Here is a 14,761-nt window from a genome sequence, read left to right as displayed (position 1 = left end):
AGTAAAAAATTAATAATTTATGTAATAATCTTTGGTAAATATTGTTCTTTGGTAAACAATTAATCGATTCGCATTTTGCTTGCATCACTGACTGTCTAATTAAGTAAAGATCAATAATGTTGTGGTTGCCTAAAACGCAATAATACTATTAAGAGTTGAAATATTAATTAGCTAATATTTGTTTGAAAATAATAGATGCAATTTCCCTACCTCTAAGTTCTCTACATGGCTCATGTATTTTCAGACTAGATACCGTTTATTGTTTTAAACTTTTATGGTCACTATCATAATTATTACCTACTACTGACGGGATTGCTACCATGTACCTTAATTTTTTTTAAGGTACATGGTAGCAATCCCGTCAGTAGTAATAATTAGATACTGTTTTATAATAATAATCAACGATTATTGGAAAAATATACATACTTACCTTAACAAAATAGTATTCCAAAATCAGCATCTGTAGCAGCCCTGGGTCACGTAGCATCCTTTTGTTCGTGGTTACTTCTCACCTACTTAGGGCTCCGGGCTAGGGCGCGCCGGGGGCTTGTTACCTCAGATTGAAGGCTCGCGGTCGATGGCCGCGGATCCTGCATAAAAAACTGGAATGCCGCTCCTACCTATTTGCCTATACAGGCGAATGAGCTTCGGTACGCCAAGATAGGAATTTTAATCATACGTCTCGTATTTTCTTGTGAATTTAAATTTAATTGGGAATTTTAAATGATGCACTCATATGATGGTCGTGGATTGGTTGTGCCTAATTAATATGCGATTTTTATTATGGTGTGGATGTGGCTGTTATGAAACATTTTTCAAGAATGAAATTGATCTTATAAGACATGTACTGAGATTCTATTACTTATTGAATACTTAAAAACAAAGCATACGGTGTTTTTTGGTTCTTTATTTTAGTGACCAGGAAGGTGCAATAAAGAAACTGCGGTTTTAGCCGTTTCAATTAAACAAGTTTAAGTATGTTACAGTGCAAAAAGGTGATTTACTTCATATTATCATTATCTAATGGCTACAATTACGATTTTGACGATTTCTCTTGTGATTTAAAGTGAAAATAAAGAGGTGAATAAAAATTAATTATGGGTTTGCTTTGCTGCCATCTGAATAGTACGAATCTACATCTACTTATGGTTTAGGAATTCGTAGACTACATATCTACCTCAAATTAATGCGAATCGAATGCTCTAAAATAAGTATTACAAAAGGCGCAAATACATCAATCAAGTGTAAAAAATATGTGTATAGGATATTTTACACCAACCTCGTTCTACCCTACTTACAGATCAAGGCTAATGATCACCGCTCCGATTCATAGAGTCGATAGTGGATTACGGCTTGGAATGCCATTTGCTCATAAAAACCAGACATTACCCCGTAGCGGTATGCTTTAAAATTACAAGACTACAGTATCCTTTGGCTTTTCCCACTAACTCTATCGTGTTCAGCATCGGAATCGATTTTTAAAAGGCCTAAAACGTGTAGAAGTGAATCGTATGGTAAGTTAGTGGCAATCATCTTTCGTAGTCAGTCAGATTTCGACGAATAAAAGGTAAGTGACAAACAAGTGCAGATGAAGTGAAACACTGGCACCTTCGGTTTCTGTGATAAGTGCTTTTTTGCAAAAAATACAGTTGTGCTGTGGAATGTACAAAATACAAATTCGTCAGTTATGGACACCTGTACATTTTGATGATGCTTGTATTTTCAGTTATATTTTTATGTAATAAGAATCAAGAATTTGAAAGATTACTTAATTGAAATCAAAATAATAAGTATGAAGATGTTATGGCCAATTACATAATTTACCACTCATTACACACATTATGGTTTGTAATAAAAGCTTCTAAAACAAATCTGATTGAGTAGGTATATGAAATAATGTTATTAGTGTGCTAATATAACTTTTAATAAGTGTGTGTGATATGTATTTGACATGCTGTGAATTTACTAGTTCTAATTGTTTTACAAAATAAGGATAAACTAACTGTATTGAATTTTATTACCTTCATATAATTTTGAACAAAAACAAAAATATATATTAATGTTTCACACAGTGCAATGATTTTCAAGATTTTGATTTCGATCCTGTATGAATTATTTGTGTGTGTGTTATTATGTGAATGATAAATTCAATGCCATTGTTTCATTATCAAATACATTTAACATTTTGTATGAATTATTGTAAACAGTGAGTAATTTTATGCTATTTTTTCCCTCTGTGAGTAACGAGATTGTGTATTATTCAAAGAACTAATATAGTATTAATTGGTTTATTTAATAATTAATTTGTTATGATTGTGTATGTTCATTTATTGGTGTTTGATCTCATTTTAAGGAGAGGAATCAAATTATAAAAAGTTGATTTATATTCATTTCACGTTTTATTTTTGATTTATCACTTTTTGACACAGTCAATTTTGTAAATTTTTACAATAAATATTTTTTAATATGACTAAATTACAAAATATACAACGATAGGACACTAAAGTATAAAAACTAGCCTTAAACTACATTTATCACAGATAGTGGCAATGTTGCCATGATAAGTCATTTTATAGTAACCGGCAAGCTTTGCCTCAACACAGCCTGGGTAGGCTCAACAAACATCTCTATCTCTACACATCAAATCAATTCTAATATTTTATTTGCATACATTATCAAAGTTTATATCAAAACAATGATCAATTAAAACTGGTAAAATATGGAATTTAATACAAGACCTAAGTTAACGGCCACGTGAGACTATCTTATCAGCTAACTTTATTTACACTACTACACTACAGTTTAAAAAAATATTTACAATACATACGTTAGCAGACTAGCCATCACATTTTAAACAGTCATGTTACACATCCTATGGTTCTTATCACTTCACTGTTCACTTGTGCACTCACACATGGACGGACATAGTACGTGGGGACGCTCGCGGTGGGACCTGGTGGGGCCCGTGTGACGGATGAGGGGGCAGCACGGGGTGGGCGCCATGCACAGGGGGAGGGGGCAACGCTCCCAAGTGGCTCCTCGGGTGATGGTGCCTGTGCATCGCCACACCTCCCCCTGGACTAGGCACACCTCTTATCCTCTGGTTAGCAGGCACGTCCGGCAACGCGAACCGCAACTTCTCCCAAAACATCTTATCTCCAGTATGAAGATACGTGTTAGTTTTCAAATACAGTCTTATATCTTGGTCGAGATCCTTCTGAGGCACGTCACCGAGCAACACCACTATAAGCCTTCGTCTACGGTCTCTCAAAACACGATGGTGGGCAGATTTAAACTCGAAGCGACACCATTCGGATCTTATGAAGTTTTCACTGAGTACCATTATGGTGCGACGTGATGATTCTACAGCTTGCGCTATGTTATCGGCCACATACCCGCCCACGGGTAGATCTCTATAATGAAGGCACAGCTTGTACGAAGGATCGCCTCCTTCTAATACCGGCGCTAACTCTTCAGTTACCCAGGCTTCGTCTTTTGAACTATAACTCACAAACGCGTCAAACATTTTTTCACGGTCTTCTCGGTCTATGTCACTCGTTCGATAGAACAATCTCACCCCGAACTTAGAATGGAACCACACTCGCATTTCTTGTCTGAATATAAACACGACCATGCTCACAAATGACACCACTAAAAATGCAACGAGAGTCGCCACAAGTAGTGGTATGTAATCTTGCACATCTTCGTTAGTTATTATTGTTTTTGTGGCTGTCAGATTGCCATTTATGCTGTTATTTATACTTGGAAGTCCCGTACAGATACTGCCATTTTCATAAATGATATTGAATCCAGACTCTGGTTTGTTGTAAATGCTATCATCGTAGTTCATTAAGTCTGTGTGATTATCCTTTGAATAAATGCATTTTATGTTTGATAAATCTGTTATCGAACTCACTCGCTTTGTCCATTCACGGAACATTTCAGTGTATTCACAGTCACATGACCACGGGTTAAATGAAAGTGTTATTTCTGTTATCGCCGGATTGATTTGCCACACAGTCAGAGTAACCAGTCTATTGTGATGCAAATGTAATAATTTTAATCGTGACATGTGATTGAACATTTCTTTTCCAATATGTTTTATTTTGTTGTTGTTAATGTACAGTTCCCGCAAATTGTCCAAGCCGCCAAATTCCTGGCCTTCTATTGTTGTCAAGCTATTGTGATCTAGATGGAGCACTTCAAGTTCTCTCAGGCCATTAAATGTTCGGTTGTGAATGGTTTCGATGTTTGATGAGTTCAAAAATAGGATCTTTAGCCTCTTTCTTCCGATAAAAGCGTGACTTGGAAGCATTTTAATGTCGTTACCGTCGAGATACAGTTGCGTGGCCTCCATCGGTATTCTTTCGGGCAGCGTTTTCACATACCCGGCGTTTGAGCACTCCACAACATTAGCCGACCATGATTGATCGTGATAACATGTGCAATTATTCGGACAACTCATTTCACAGTCACAAGCATCAAAATCGCAACAGTGGCACAGTGCAAAACAATGAAATTCGTATTTACACAAAAACTGATGAGGCGCGGCGTCGACCAAAGCAACATGTGAGTTTCCACGATTGTAAAGCAATTTGCAGTATATGCTATCCAAATCCATTAACTTTGGCTGGGTTCTTGCCCTGTTTCCAGTGTTTATTTTTTGCAACCATTCCATTGTACAATCGCATTCTAATGGGTTTCCGCCTATGAAGAACTCTGGCACTGATTTATCTTGTGGCACGGCAGATATTCGTAGCGAGTTTGGATCTAAATTCGTTATTTTATTGCCGTACAAATCCACTCTTGTTAAATTTGGTTTCTTGAAAAATGTGTATGATTGCACTTTAGAAATCAAATTGTCATTTAAATATAACATTTCCACTGAGTTAGGGATTGCGCTGCCAGTTATTTCCGTTAATCTGTTAGAGCTGGCGTCGAATGTGCTAAGGGATAGGCGTGATTCAATCTCGAAATAATTTCCAAGTTCGGCAATTCTATTTGCATGAATATCTAGCCACTGCAGTCCAGTTGGTATCATCGCATAGTCGAATGATTCCAATTGATTGTCGGAAATATTCAACCACACGAGATTATGTAAGTTGACGAAAAGTCCTCTGATATCTTTTAAAGAATTTCCATCGAGTCTAATTGCTTGCAAATTGACGTTTGCGTCGAAGGCGCCGCTTTCAATTCTCTGAATTTTGTTTCTTGATAAGTTTAATATTTTCAAAGAAGTCATCCGGTCGAAAACGCCTTTGGTTATGTTACCGATGTTGTTCTCCGTCAAGCGCAATCCATACATTTGCTGCATTGTCATAAATGATGCGTTTTCTATACTGATTATCAAGTTTTCACCCAAGTCAAGAGTTTTAAGTTGAGGTATTTCTTTCAAAGCGGTCGGGACCTCATCAAGTCGGTTTCCATTAATATGCAAGTCTTGTAACGATGAGCAATTGCGCAAGGCATGTGGGTGTATTTTAGAAATGCGGTTGCTATCTATTGACAACACTGACAATGCCGGCAGGCCGGTAAATGCATAACTCTCAATATTTGTCAGTCTATTGTTCGATAAAATTAATGTGTGCAAATTGCTTAGCGAGCTGAATACATTTTCTGGAATATGCTCTATGAAATTTTCCTGCATTTTCAATATTTGCAAGTTGTGTAAATCTCTAAATAAAGCAATTTCCATTTTTGATACTCTATTGTGTGAAAAGTCAAGGTAAACCAGTCGTTTCAATCCAGAAAACGTGGAGGTGTTAATCCAGTCTGAGGTCAACTCGTTGTACGATAAGTCCAAAACAAGTAACTGGTACAGGTCACTGAATAGTCCTGGTGCCAAGACTGTTATTGTATTGTTGTTCAAGTATATCTCTTTTAATTCTTTAGTATCACTAAAAAGTTCTGGAGGCAAGCTCGTCAGCTGATTATCTGAAAACTTCACTGTCGTCAATGAAATTAACCCTTCTAGCGCTTTGTCTGCAATAGAGTTCATTCCATTACTTTGTAGGTAAAGTTTCTTTAACCGCCTAAGACCAGATAAGAGACTAGGAGGCAGAGTGTCAATAATATTTCGTGACAGGTCCAATATAGTCAAGTTATCTCCGCATTTCTCGGTCGGGTGTCGATGAGCAGTTGAGAACTGAAAATGACTAATATCTCGCATTCGGTTTCCCGTCATATTCAGATATTCTAAGTTCCTCAATGTGCAAAGTGCTCCTTCGGGAAACAATAACATATTGTTTTCACTGAGATCTAGTCTCTCAAGATTTTGAACATCTCTCGAGAATGCCGTGGGTGTTATTTCGAGTGACATAGTAGACCATTCGGTATTGTGAGTTTTAATGGTTAAATTTCTAAGTTCACGCAGACCGGTAAATGCGCCATCAGATAGGTTTCCGATCTTGCAATATTCTATTGTAAGCTCTCGCAGCTCAATCAACTGTCGGAAGCTGCCGGGGGCTAGTGAGCTTTGGAACAAAAGTGCATCGCTGCACTCGAGGTGTAACCGCACTGTTAGATGTGGTTGTATTGCACTAAAGTTTGTGTTTTCTAATTCACTGTTAATAGTCCTCAGTCTGCACTGTAACGCGACTCCTGAGCCGTCGTCGTCTGTCGTCCACCGGCACTCGTCAGGTGCTTGGTAGCGCGCTCCTGTGGTGGCCGATAGAGAAGCGCTCCACGCTGTCAGAGCAGCGCTAATCACCAGCAGCGCCCGTGTAACACACGCCGGACACATTGTTTTGGTTTCACTAACTTCACTTTACATAGTTCAATTCCTCATCAGCTGGCACTGAAATCGCACACGAACATCGCGTCAAACGCGCACATTAGTCCATTCCGCTTATGCTCTAAGCCTCCGTATATCACTTGCCGAACCGGCCACTTAACTCGTTTCTCGCGCGAGCACTAATTGGACGGGATCGTACACGTCGCAACACGACAGTGGAGAACTTAACACGCGCGCCCGCGCCGAGGTCTGGGGTGGAACTGACTCCGTCCGCGTCGAACCTGCGCTGCGCTCGCGCACAAGGCCGCGCCGGTTCACGCGTTCCAACAGGTAAAGTTAAGCTCGGAGATAAAACGCAGTAAGCGCCGGTAATGTGGCCCTATGTTCCGCTTTATCCGTTTTGCGGTACAGCCTGTCAGAAAAATACACTTTACGCACACAAGCGCGGGCTGCACACAACACTACGGAATGAAACCGCTTTTTGTAGAGCTGGATCGAGCTTTCTTGTGGTATGTGCGAGCGGGACAGATGGATGGTGCGGGGTAAGAAGCTCTCGGCGCGTAGTGGGGGCTCCAGGCAGCTGGCCAGGTAGTGCGCAGGCGCATTGCCACAGTCACTGCTTGTTAACACTCCCGTTGATAGAATTGTATTGCGGACATTTGACGATTGTTGACATTTTGTTTACTCACTATCGTTAATGAAATGAATGGAATTTATTACTGAGAACCTACTCACTTGGTTCGATTGTGACTTCTTTAGAATTTATTGCGATACGTTAATGATGCTTGCCACCTGGAGTGGGTAATGGGTATTCGAAAAGGTTGTATACGACTATTGCACATATCAAGCCAAATCAACATAAATATTAGCATTAACTTGATATACCAAAATAAATAAATAATATTTGATGTAAATGATAAAAGTAAAAATATTGTACAGAAGTTTATTTTATACCATTATAAAACTTAAAAAATTTATTGGTACTTTTACCTACATATTTATTTGCTGCTGCAAAATGTAAGTATTTTATTTTTCATTATTTTACTGCTGCTATCTTTTTATATTGAAATTGATATAAACAATTTGTTGTATAGTACAGCAATATTGTACAACATTAAATACCATAAGTAAATAATATGTTAGCAGAGTTCAGTTTTTTATATATTAATTATTATTAAATAATGCTCTATAGAATTAACTGAAAATAAATAATAACACTAGTACGAAAATATACATTTTCGGCATAATCATTCGAAGATTATTATGTTAAGTAACACGNAATAATAATAATTGTGAGTTCAAAGTACCTATCGGCTGATGTGGTTTGGCTAAATGAAACTTTAGGCGTACCGAGGGGCACCCGATCACGCGAAGGCGCTTAGTTTTATACATTTCCTAATACAATATTGGAATTCTATAAAATTCCTAGGAAAAGTATACATTTCCTAGGATATGAGCGTATTAAAAAATCTCTGAAGCAATATTTTAAACATTTCCTAAATAGCTTCGGAATTGTATACATTTCCTAGGAATAGTATACAATTCCTAGAATTCATACATTTCCTGTAACATATATATTAATTATTATTAAATAATGCTCTACAGGGTGTTAGGTAAATGGGTATATGAGCCGACACTTGCCCATGTTAACATGGTCATATAAATGGTATGGTGAAGTCAGAAATTTGATATCATCATTTTAATTTTTTTAATTTTCATACAAAATATTTTTTTTTAAATCCGATTTGTATGAAAATTAAAATAATTAAAATGAAGATATCAATTTTCTGACTTCACCATACCATTTATATGACCATGTTAACATGGGCTAGTGTCGGCTCATATACCCATTTACCTAACACCCTGTATAGAATTAACTGAAAATAAATAATAACACTAGTACGAAAATATACATTTTCGGCATAATCATTCGAAGATTATTATGTTAAGTAACACGAAATTTTTAAAACATTCCCCGTGGCAATCTTTAAAAAAGAAATCTAAAACTATAATTTAATATTCGCGTTTCTCCTCTTTGCACATGCGATCCGACCAAATTGGACTTTCTGGAGAACTTACTGCTTAATTTGATTTTATTTTACTTAAACGTTTTTGATATAATTTCCCACCATTCGTAGCCAGACCTCTCATCAAATTAAACATCTGCACATTATGCATTTTGTGTAGCCGCCAATTTGTTGAGCACCGTTTGATTTAACAAATTGCAGTAGAGTTTAGATTGCATTCTTCTTGATTTATAACAGCTGAGACGTTCTTAGATTCATTCCTGTTATTATGGGCTGTTTCGGATTTTTTTCAATTCCATAACCGACATCATTTCTAAAGTGAATATTTTGGAGGCGTGCAACTGTGCCTTTTGTGTCCGACGGTTTATAAATTGCCCTCGCTCTATTTATTAGGGTTTCGTATTTCTCACCTGATTTCTGCAAAAAATGAAGTACGTGCCACGAAACAAAGAAAGTTATCTTTACCTGCACTCGGTCTGCTTTTATACAATATGTTCTAATTGATGCTTGGATTAACATTTTTCGGTGTGGTTTTTTTGGGTGACGTTTTAGATGTAATTGTGGAATGATTTAATGTCAAGTATCCTCAAAAAATTATCTTGAACCAAAAATTTGCAAAGTATACCAACTCTTGCTTATTATTTCTGTTTTGATTGCGCTATAAAATGGAAGTTATTCCTAAACAAATTATTTTTATACAATATCTCGTACTATATTTTATGAGATACAAAGGTCAAGATAAATAAAGTAGCTAGGCAATGTAGCCCTTGCATTGTGCATAAAATTTTATAAGTGCAATAAAATGATACTTCACTAAACGAATAAACATAAAATTGACTTTGTTACGAAGTAACTAATGTGAACGTATTGCTTCGAGAAAATCGTGTTATTTTCTCGTAGCATTTCTTGGGGTTGTTCGTTTAGAAACGTCGATTTTAAGTGGGAATGAATAGTTGACTCAATATGGAGCAGTAATAAATGGTCTAGATCATAATTTTGTTTGGTGTCGAGATGATAGGAGGACGGTTGGCGCGGCGGTCGCGCGGAGCTATTTATGCGAGGTGTTGCCGGCTCGATCCCGAGGCGCCTGCTATATCTCAATTGCAATAAATTATCTCCTTTGACACGCGAGCAGCGGAAAATTTGCAATCGCACAACTACGGACCGAACCATTCGCGTCCCTCCTCCTTTATGTAAACAGCGCAAATGGCTTTGTAATGGGAATCGCGTCCGTCCCACTATGACACCGGCTCAATATTTCAAACCGGGTCCCACGGGTCGTTTGTCCACATCGCGCCTAGGACCGTCCCGTACAAAGGGCCAGCGGGAGATCTCTCCTTCGACTTTTTGTCGTAAGTGGCGAGGCGTTTCTTGTCCAGCTCCTATAAAAGAATAGATTGCCGCTAAATCGCTGCTTATTGTGGCGCTATTTAATTCGTATTTCGAGGGCTATCCGACCGTTATAACAAAATGCTCGTATTCAATTTACGGTGCTTCATGTCGACACGCAACTGACTGGGGTGTTGGATTGTTGCGTGGGTACATGTGTTTGATGTGGGTCAGTTGCCTTTATGATTCATGGAAGAACATTCGAAACTAAATTGAACAGAAACGTTATTGTTTCGCATCCGCCTCTTAAAAGTTGCGTGATAACACTGTTTAATAGCTTTTCCGTTTCCAAAGTTTAAAAAAAAGATAAGGAATGGAAACGATACTCGAATAAACTAATATTCCATGCAGACATCGGAACCAATTCAAATTGGTATCCCAAAGTAATACCGGTGACGATCCTCCCAGTAATGCGTACACGTTCGATTTTAATTCGTTTTATCGGACGGCTCCATCGGCGCGTAAAACCGTTCCGTTGATTTCCATTATATTATTAATTTTTGTAATTTCATTGCCTAATCTCCGGCGACAGGCCCGATACCGGCGCGACACTTATCTCGGTGTCGGCGGACACATATAATCCATTAAGTCGTCATTTCCACTCCGCTGATCATTCCTCAACCACGCGTCACCCGCCCCCGGACCGACGTATGCCGTATTGTTCGCTACTGCTTTATCTGTTCTGAAGTCCTCTCGATAAACCCCACCAAACACATTTTACACCTTAAAACAATACACCCAATGCTCACTACCCAACGCGGTCACCCCACCAAAGGTTTATCCTTGTCTACTAATGGACTAGTTTGTTATCTAATCGGGTACACGGCGGACCTATTAATAATTTCCCACATAATTTTCTAATTAACGTCCTGTCCGAGCGGGCGGAGCCTCTGGGCACACGAAAACGGAAATGATGGGGATCGGGGCCAAATACTATGTAATAAATTATTTGCATACGACTTCCAAATCGCCATTAACTTAATACGTTTCGTTTTTGTTTCAGGTAATCAACGTTTCTAATTTAAGGCTGAAGGTAAACAAAAACTTTAATTATAGTCGATTACGAAAATATATACGCAGGTTAGTGCAACGAAGCATTCTTGTAATCGTATTAGCGAAGTGCGTAATGCGGAGTGCAAACATTAGTGTTATGTTACTGAGTTAACCCTTGACAGGTTAAAGTGTAGCGTGTAAATTGGAGAGATTTTACACGTGAACAGAGGCCTTAGTAGTGCGTCAGATCGCGACACGGGCAATTTGGCGCGAGAGGCAGCTCGGGGTTTATTTGTTCGCCGCGGCACCTGGCGATTCAGGACCCGCTGGGTGTTGGACTAGAGAAGCAGTTGAGTCGCCACTGCCGTTTCAATCGTTTGAAAATGCTTATGTGTATGGCGTATGCGTATTATTGTTTCAAAAGCATAAATAAGTTTGTATGTATCTACGTTTTTACCTCATGTAGAGGCACATGCTATTACTCATATGGGTCGGTCGTCATTGTCAAGTAGAGTCCTCGAACCGTGAATAATCGGTCTGCATATTTACTTAGAAGTCACGCCCATAAGTGTATCTTCAAATTCAATTTCGGTGACACATTGCTAGTTATAACTAGTATAGAACTCTATATGCTCCTTAACCGCTTATACAACTGCCATCCCTGATTCCACTGATATGATTTATGTGGCATCAATACTGTCATTTCACTGTTCCGAAGCAGTGGTAGTATTAATGTAAAAATATAAAGGAACTTGTATAAGTGCTTTTTAAAAACCAACTTATTAAAATAAAATGTTTATTGTATTAATTTCATACCAGCAACTTTCTCCCCTTAACCTTAAAAAACTAAACAACCAACACTACTTCACGGAGCTCCCCGTTCCACAACAGGGACGCGCGACGTGCCGTCGAATGGGACCGGTTAGATTACGCATTGTCGTGGCACAATTAGAAACTGTTGCGGAGCCCTGGCTCACTTTGTTATTTGCAAACAATCGCATGACATCTGCGCGCCCTACTCTATCCACCCAATGTCACGGGCCCATATATTATAGAGTGGCGTAGACCATCTGCTAATTGCGCACATTCTTTACTTATGATTTTGACAGCAATGTTTATGATATTGGTATTCGATTGGTACATAAAAGATTTGACAATGTAGAGCACGAGTGGCAATTTCAGAAGTGAGTATAAATCAAAAAAATGTGTTGGCATTTTTTCCGTGGTTGACTGAGGTTTTTTATGAACTTTGTTTACGACGCTTTTAGAAAATAGTACTGACGTTTTATTAATTATTATACGTCATTAACGTTTCCCGATTGTTAATTAATAGAGTAACGCAAAAATGTTGCAAAAGAAATTGATATTATTTGTAACGTCATAATCAACAACATTAAAAGCGTAATAATTACATCACGCGATTCTATTTATTAATCAAACGTAAAATCAGTCAGAAACTAGTTATTACAAATCAAATTACTTTCGACTGATTATTTCTGTAAATTAAATTGTAAAGAGCGTGTAAATCCAACATATTAGTCATTGTAACGAATCTGTTTCGCCTTATTTCGTTAACAAGGCGCACATTGTCTACTTTGAATGGTGAGCGCTGAGTAATGATTGATGAACGATATTTCATAGCTTAGGAGAGTGCAGTATAACCACTTTTACAAACTGTTGCTTCGAATTGCTATCTACGTACATGAATAAAAGTCAGTATATTAATAAATCCATAGTATATGTTCGTTCTTTTTATATATTTTTATTGAGATAAATACCCCTACAACATAAAATACAAATAATTTTATTGATAGTTTACATTTACACTTGTATACCTTAACTAACTTTAACACTAAACAATACCACTTCAACATAAATGATTGATTTTGATTATTTTATAATAGTGCTTTAATAATTTCCAATCCATTTGTATCATCAAAACAACATTTAATTTGATAAGTGCACCACCCTGAGCTCTCCCAACAAGTGTATTTTGCACATAATTAATAAGTACATTCTAACAGACTTGCTGTTAATATCTATACTGTGGTTATTCTGACTCATTGGACTACAGACAATAGTTCCCAATACTGATAGAGTCCGGACGCCCTTTTGTTTTGAATGCTTTGAGTGTCTACTTATCTAATGAGCAAATTCTTGGGGATATCTTTGGAGGGAAGGATTTGACAATATTTTGTGACTAACAAGATAAGGTATGAATAGAACTTGCTTTATTAGTATTTAGTTAGTTCAGTACATTCTGTACTCGTTAAATATAACAGTTCTCGGCCGTGATACAAATATTTTGAAAAATTCCTGTGCGCCGTGATCATAGAAATAGCATACACAATTGTGAGTCACGTACTTACTGACCAATATCGCAACATTTGTGATACAATTATAAGCGAACCCCGGCGAGGAGGTTTTTGTGTCGCTCCCGTATAAAGGGGCCGGCCTGCGTGGCATCTCCCGCCGAGAAATACGTGCTTCCACTAAGAAAAATGTTAGCAGGCATCTTGGAAATTTCAATTGTAACCTTTGTTGCGTTCGCACACTCCACCTTTCCAATTTGTTCGGCTCGTGGGCCGCGAATGGACGTCCCTAGATATCATCGGCATACCGGCTCCTCTGTTGACTCTTCTGATTAAATTCTTCGCGCTGACGTACGACGCCGCGATTAACTGAGTTATTTGTCGGGACCACTTTGACTTCCACTTATTTTTGCTACGCGGCTGCGTGCGCTGTGATGTTGCTTGACGCGTGCACTTCGCGTACACATGCTCACCAAGACGTGAGATAGTATCAAGCCTGGAGAGACAACATTAATAGTTTGTAGTCTGCAATAAATTAAAATTTATATCGATGTAATAAGCAGTTAAAGAAAATATTCATTTAACCATAAAAAACAAATATTTTTCATGCTCAAAGAATTTAAATTGCAAACATAAAAACTTTGGAGCATTAAGAAAATACATTTTAATGCGAGCACCACTTCGAAGTAAACTTGACTGCAGCGTGAATGCGATTATATTTAAAATTTGATGGCAGAGATATCGAATTATATTTTGGCAATATGCAATTAGGAGGCGCGTTGGTCGCTTGTTGCAGCATAACGATAAATGTGACTGCATTAAAAACCGACTTGGGTTTTTGCTCCCACAAAACACTAATGTATCCAATTCCTCCGAATGACTGTCAAATTACTGTACGATGACGTTTAGAAGCACAATTATCTTGCAGAGTTAACGCTGTTTATTCGACCGCAAATTATTTGTAGACAATGAGTCAAGATGCGACCGTGCCTCGTCCTTTAGCTCAATAAATATTTTCTGTACAAGAGACACAATGCTGCGCCCGTAACTTGGGAGATTAATATAATATTTTTACGCCCGTACACAAACCGACCTAATAAAATATGGCATCATGTAAGTTCTTCACTGATAAAAGTTGCAGGAGGTTTATTGCGACGCGCGCGCGATAATTCAAGCCGGCCGGCCAGTGAAATAATTTACATGGTGGTCCCTTTGCGTTTTTAGGCTCGGCTACCGCGTTTTTACTGTTACTTTTGGCGCAAAGGGTGTGGCCCTATATTACGAACAAAATCAGAAATATTTAACGG

At 38.0% G+C, this 14,761-nt stretch overlaps 1 protein-coding gene across 1 annotated transcript; it reads right to left on the bottom strand.

Moving 5' to 3' along the window:
* Nucleotides 1-2,417: 2,417 nt before the first annotated feature.
* Tollo (Toll-like receptor Tollo) lies at nt 2,418-7,006 on the bottom strand. Its single transcript, XM_028318797.1, has one exon. The coding sequence runs from the start codon at nt 6,740-6,742 to the stop codon at nt 2,909-2,911; it is 3,834 nt and encodes a 1,277-aa protein (XP_028174598.1). The 5' UTR covers nt 6,743-7,006; the 3' UTR covers nt 2,418-2,908.
* Nucleotides 7,007-14,761: the final 7,755 nt, after the last annotated feature.

Source organism: Ostrinia furnacalis, unplaced genomic scaffold, assembly GCF_004193835.3.
Source record: "Ostrinia furnacalis isolate ACB-3 unplaced genomic scaffold, ASM419383v2 OfSCF7013, whole genome shotgun sequence".
NCBI classification, from domain to species: domain Eukaryota; kingdom Metazoa; phylum Arthropoda; class Insecta; order Lepidoptera; family Crambidae; genus Ostrinia; species Ostrinia furnacalis.
This window is presented reverse-complemented; position numbering and strand designations above follow the sequence as displayed.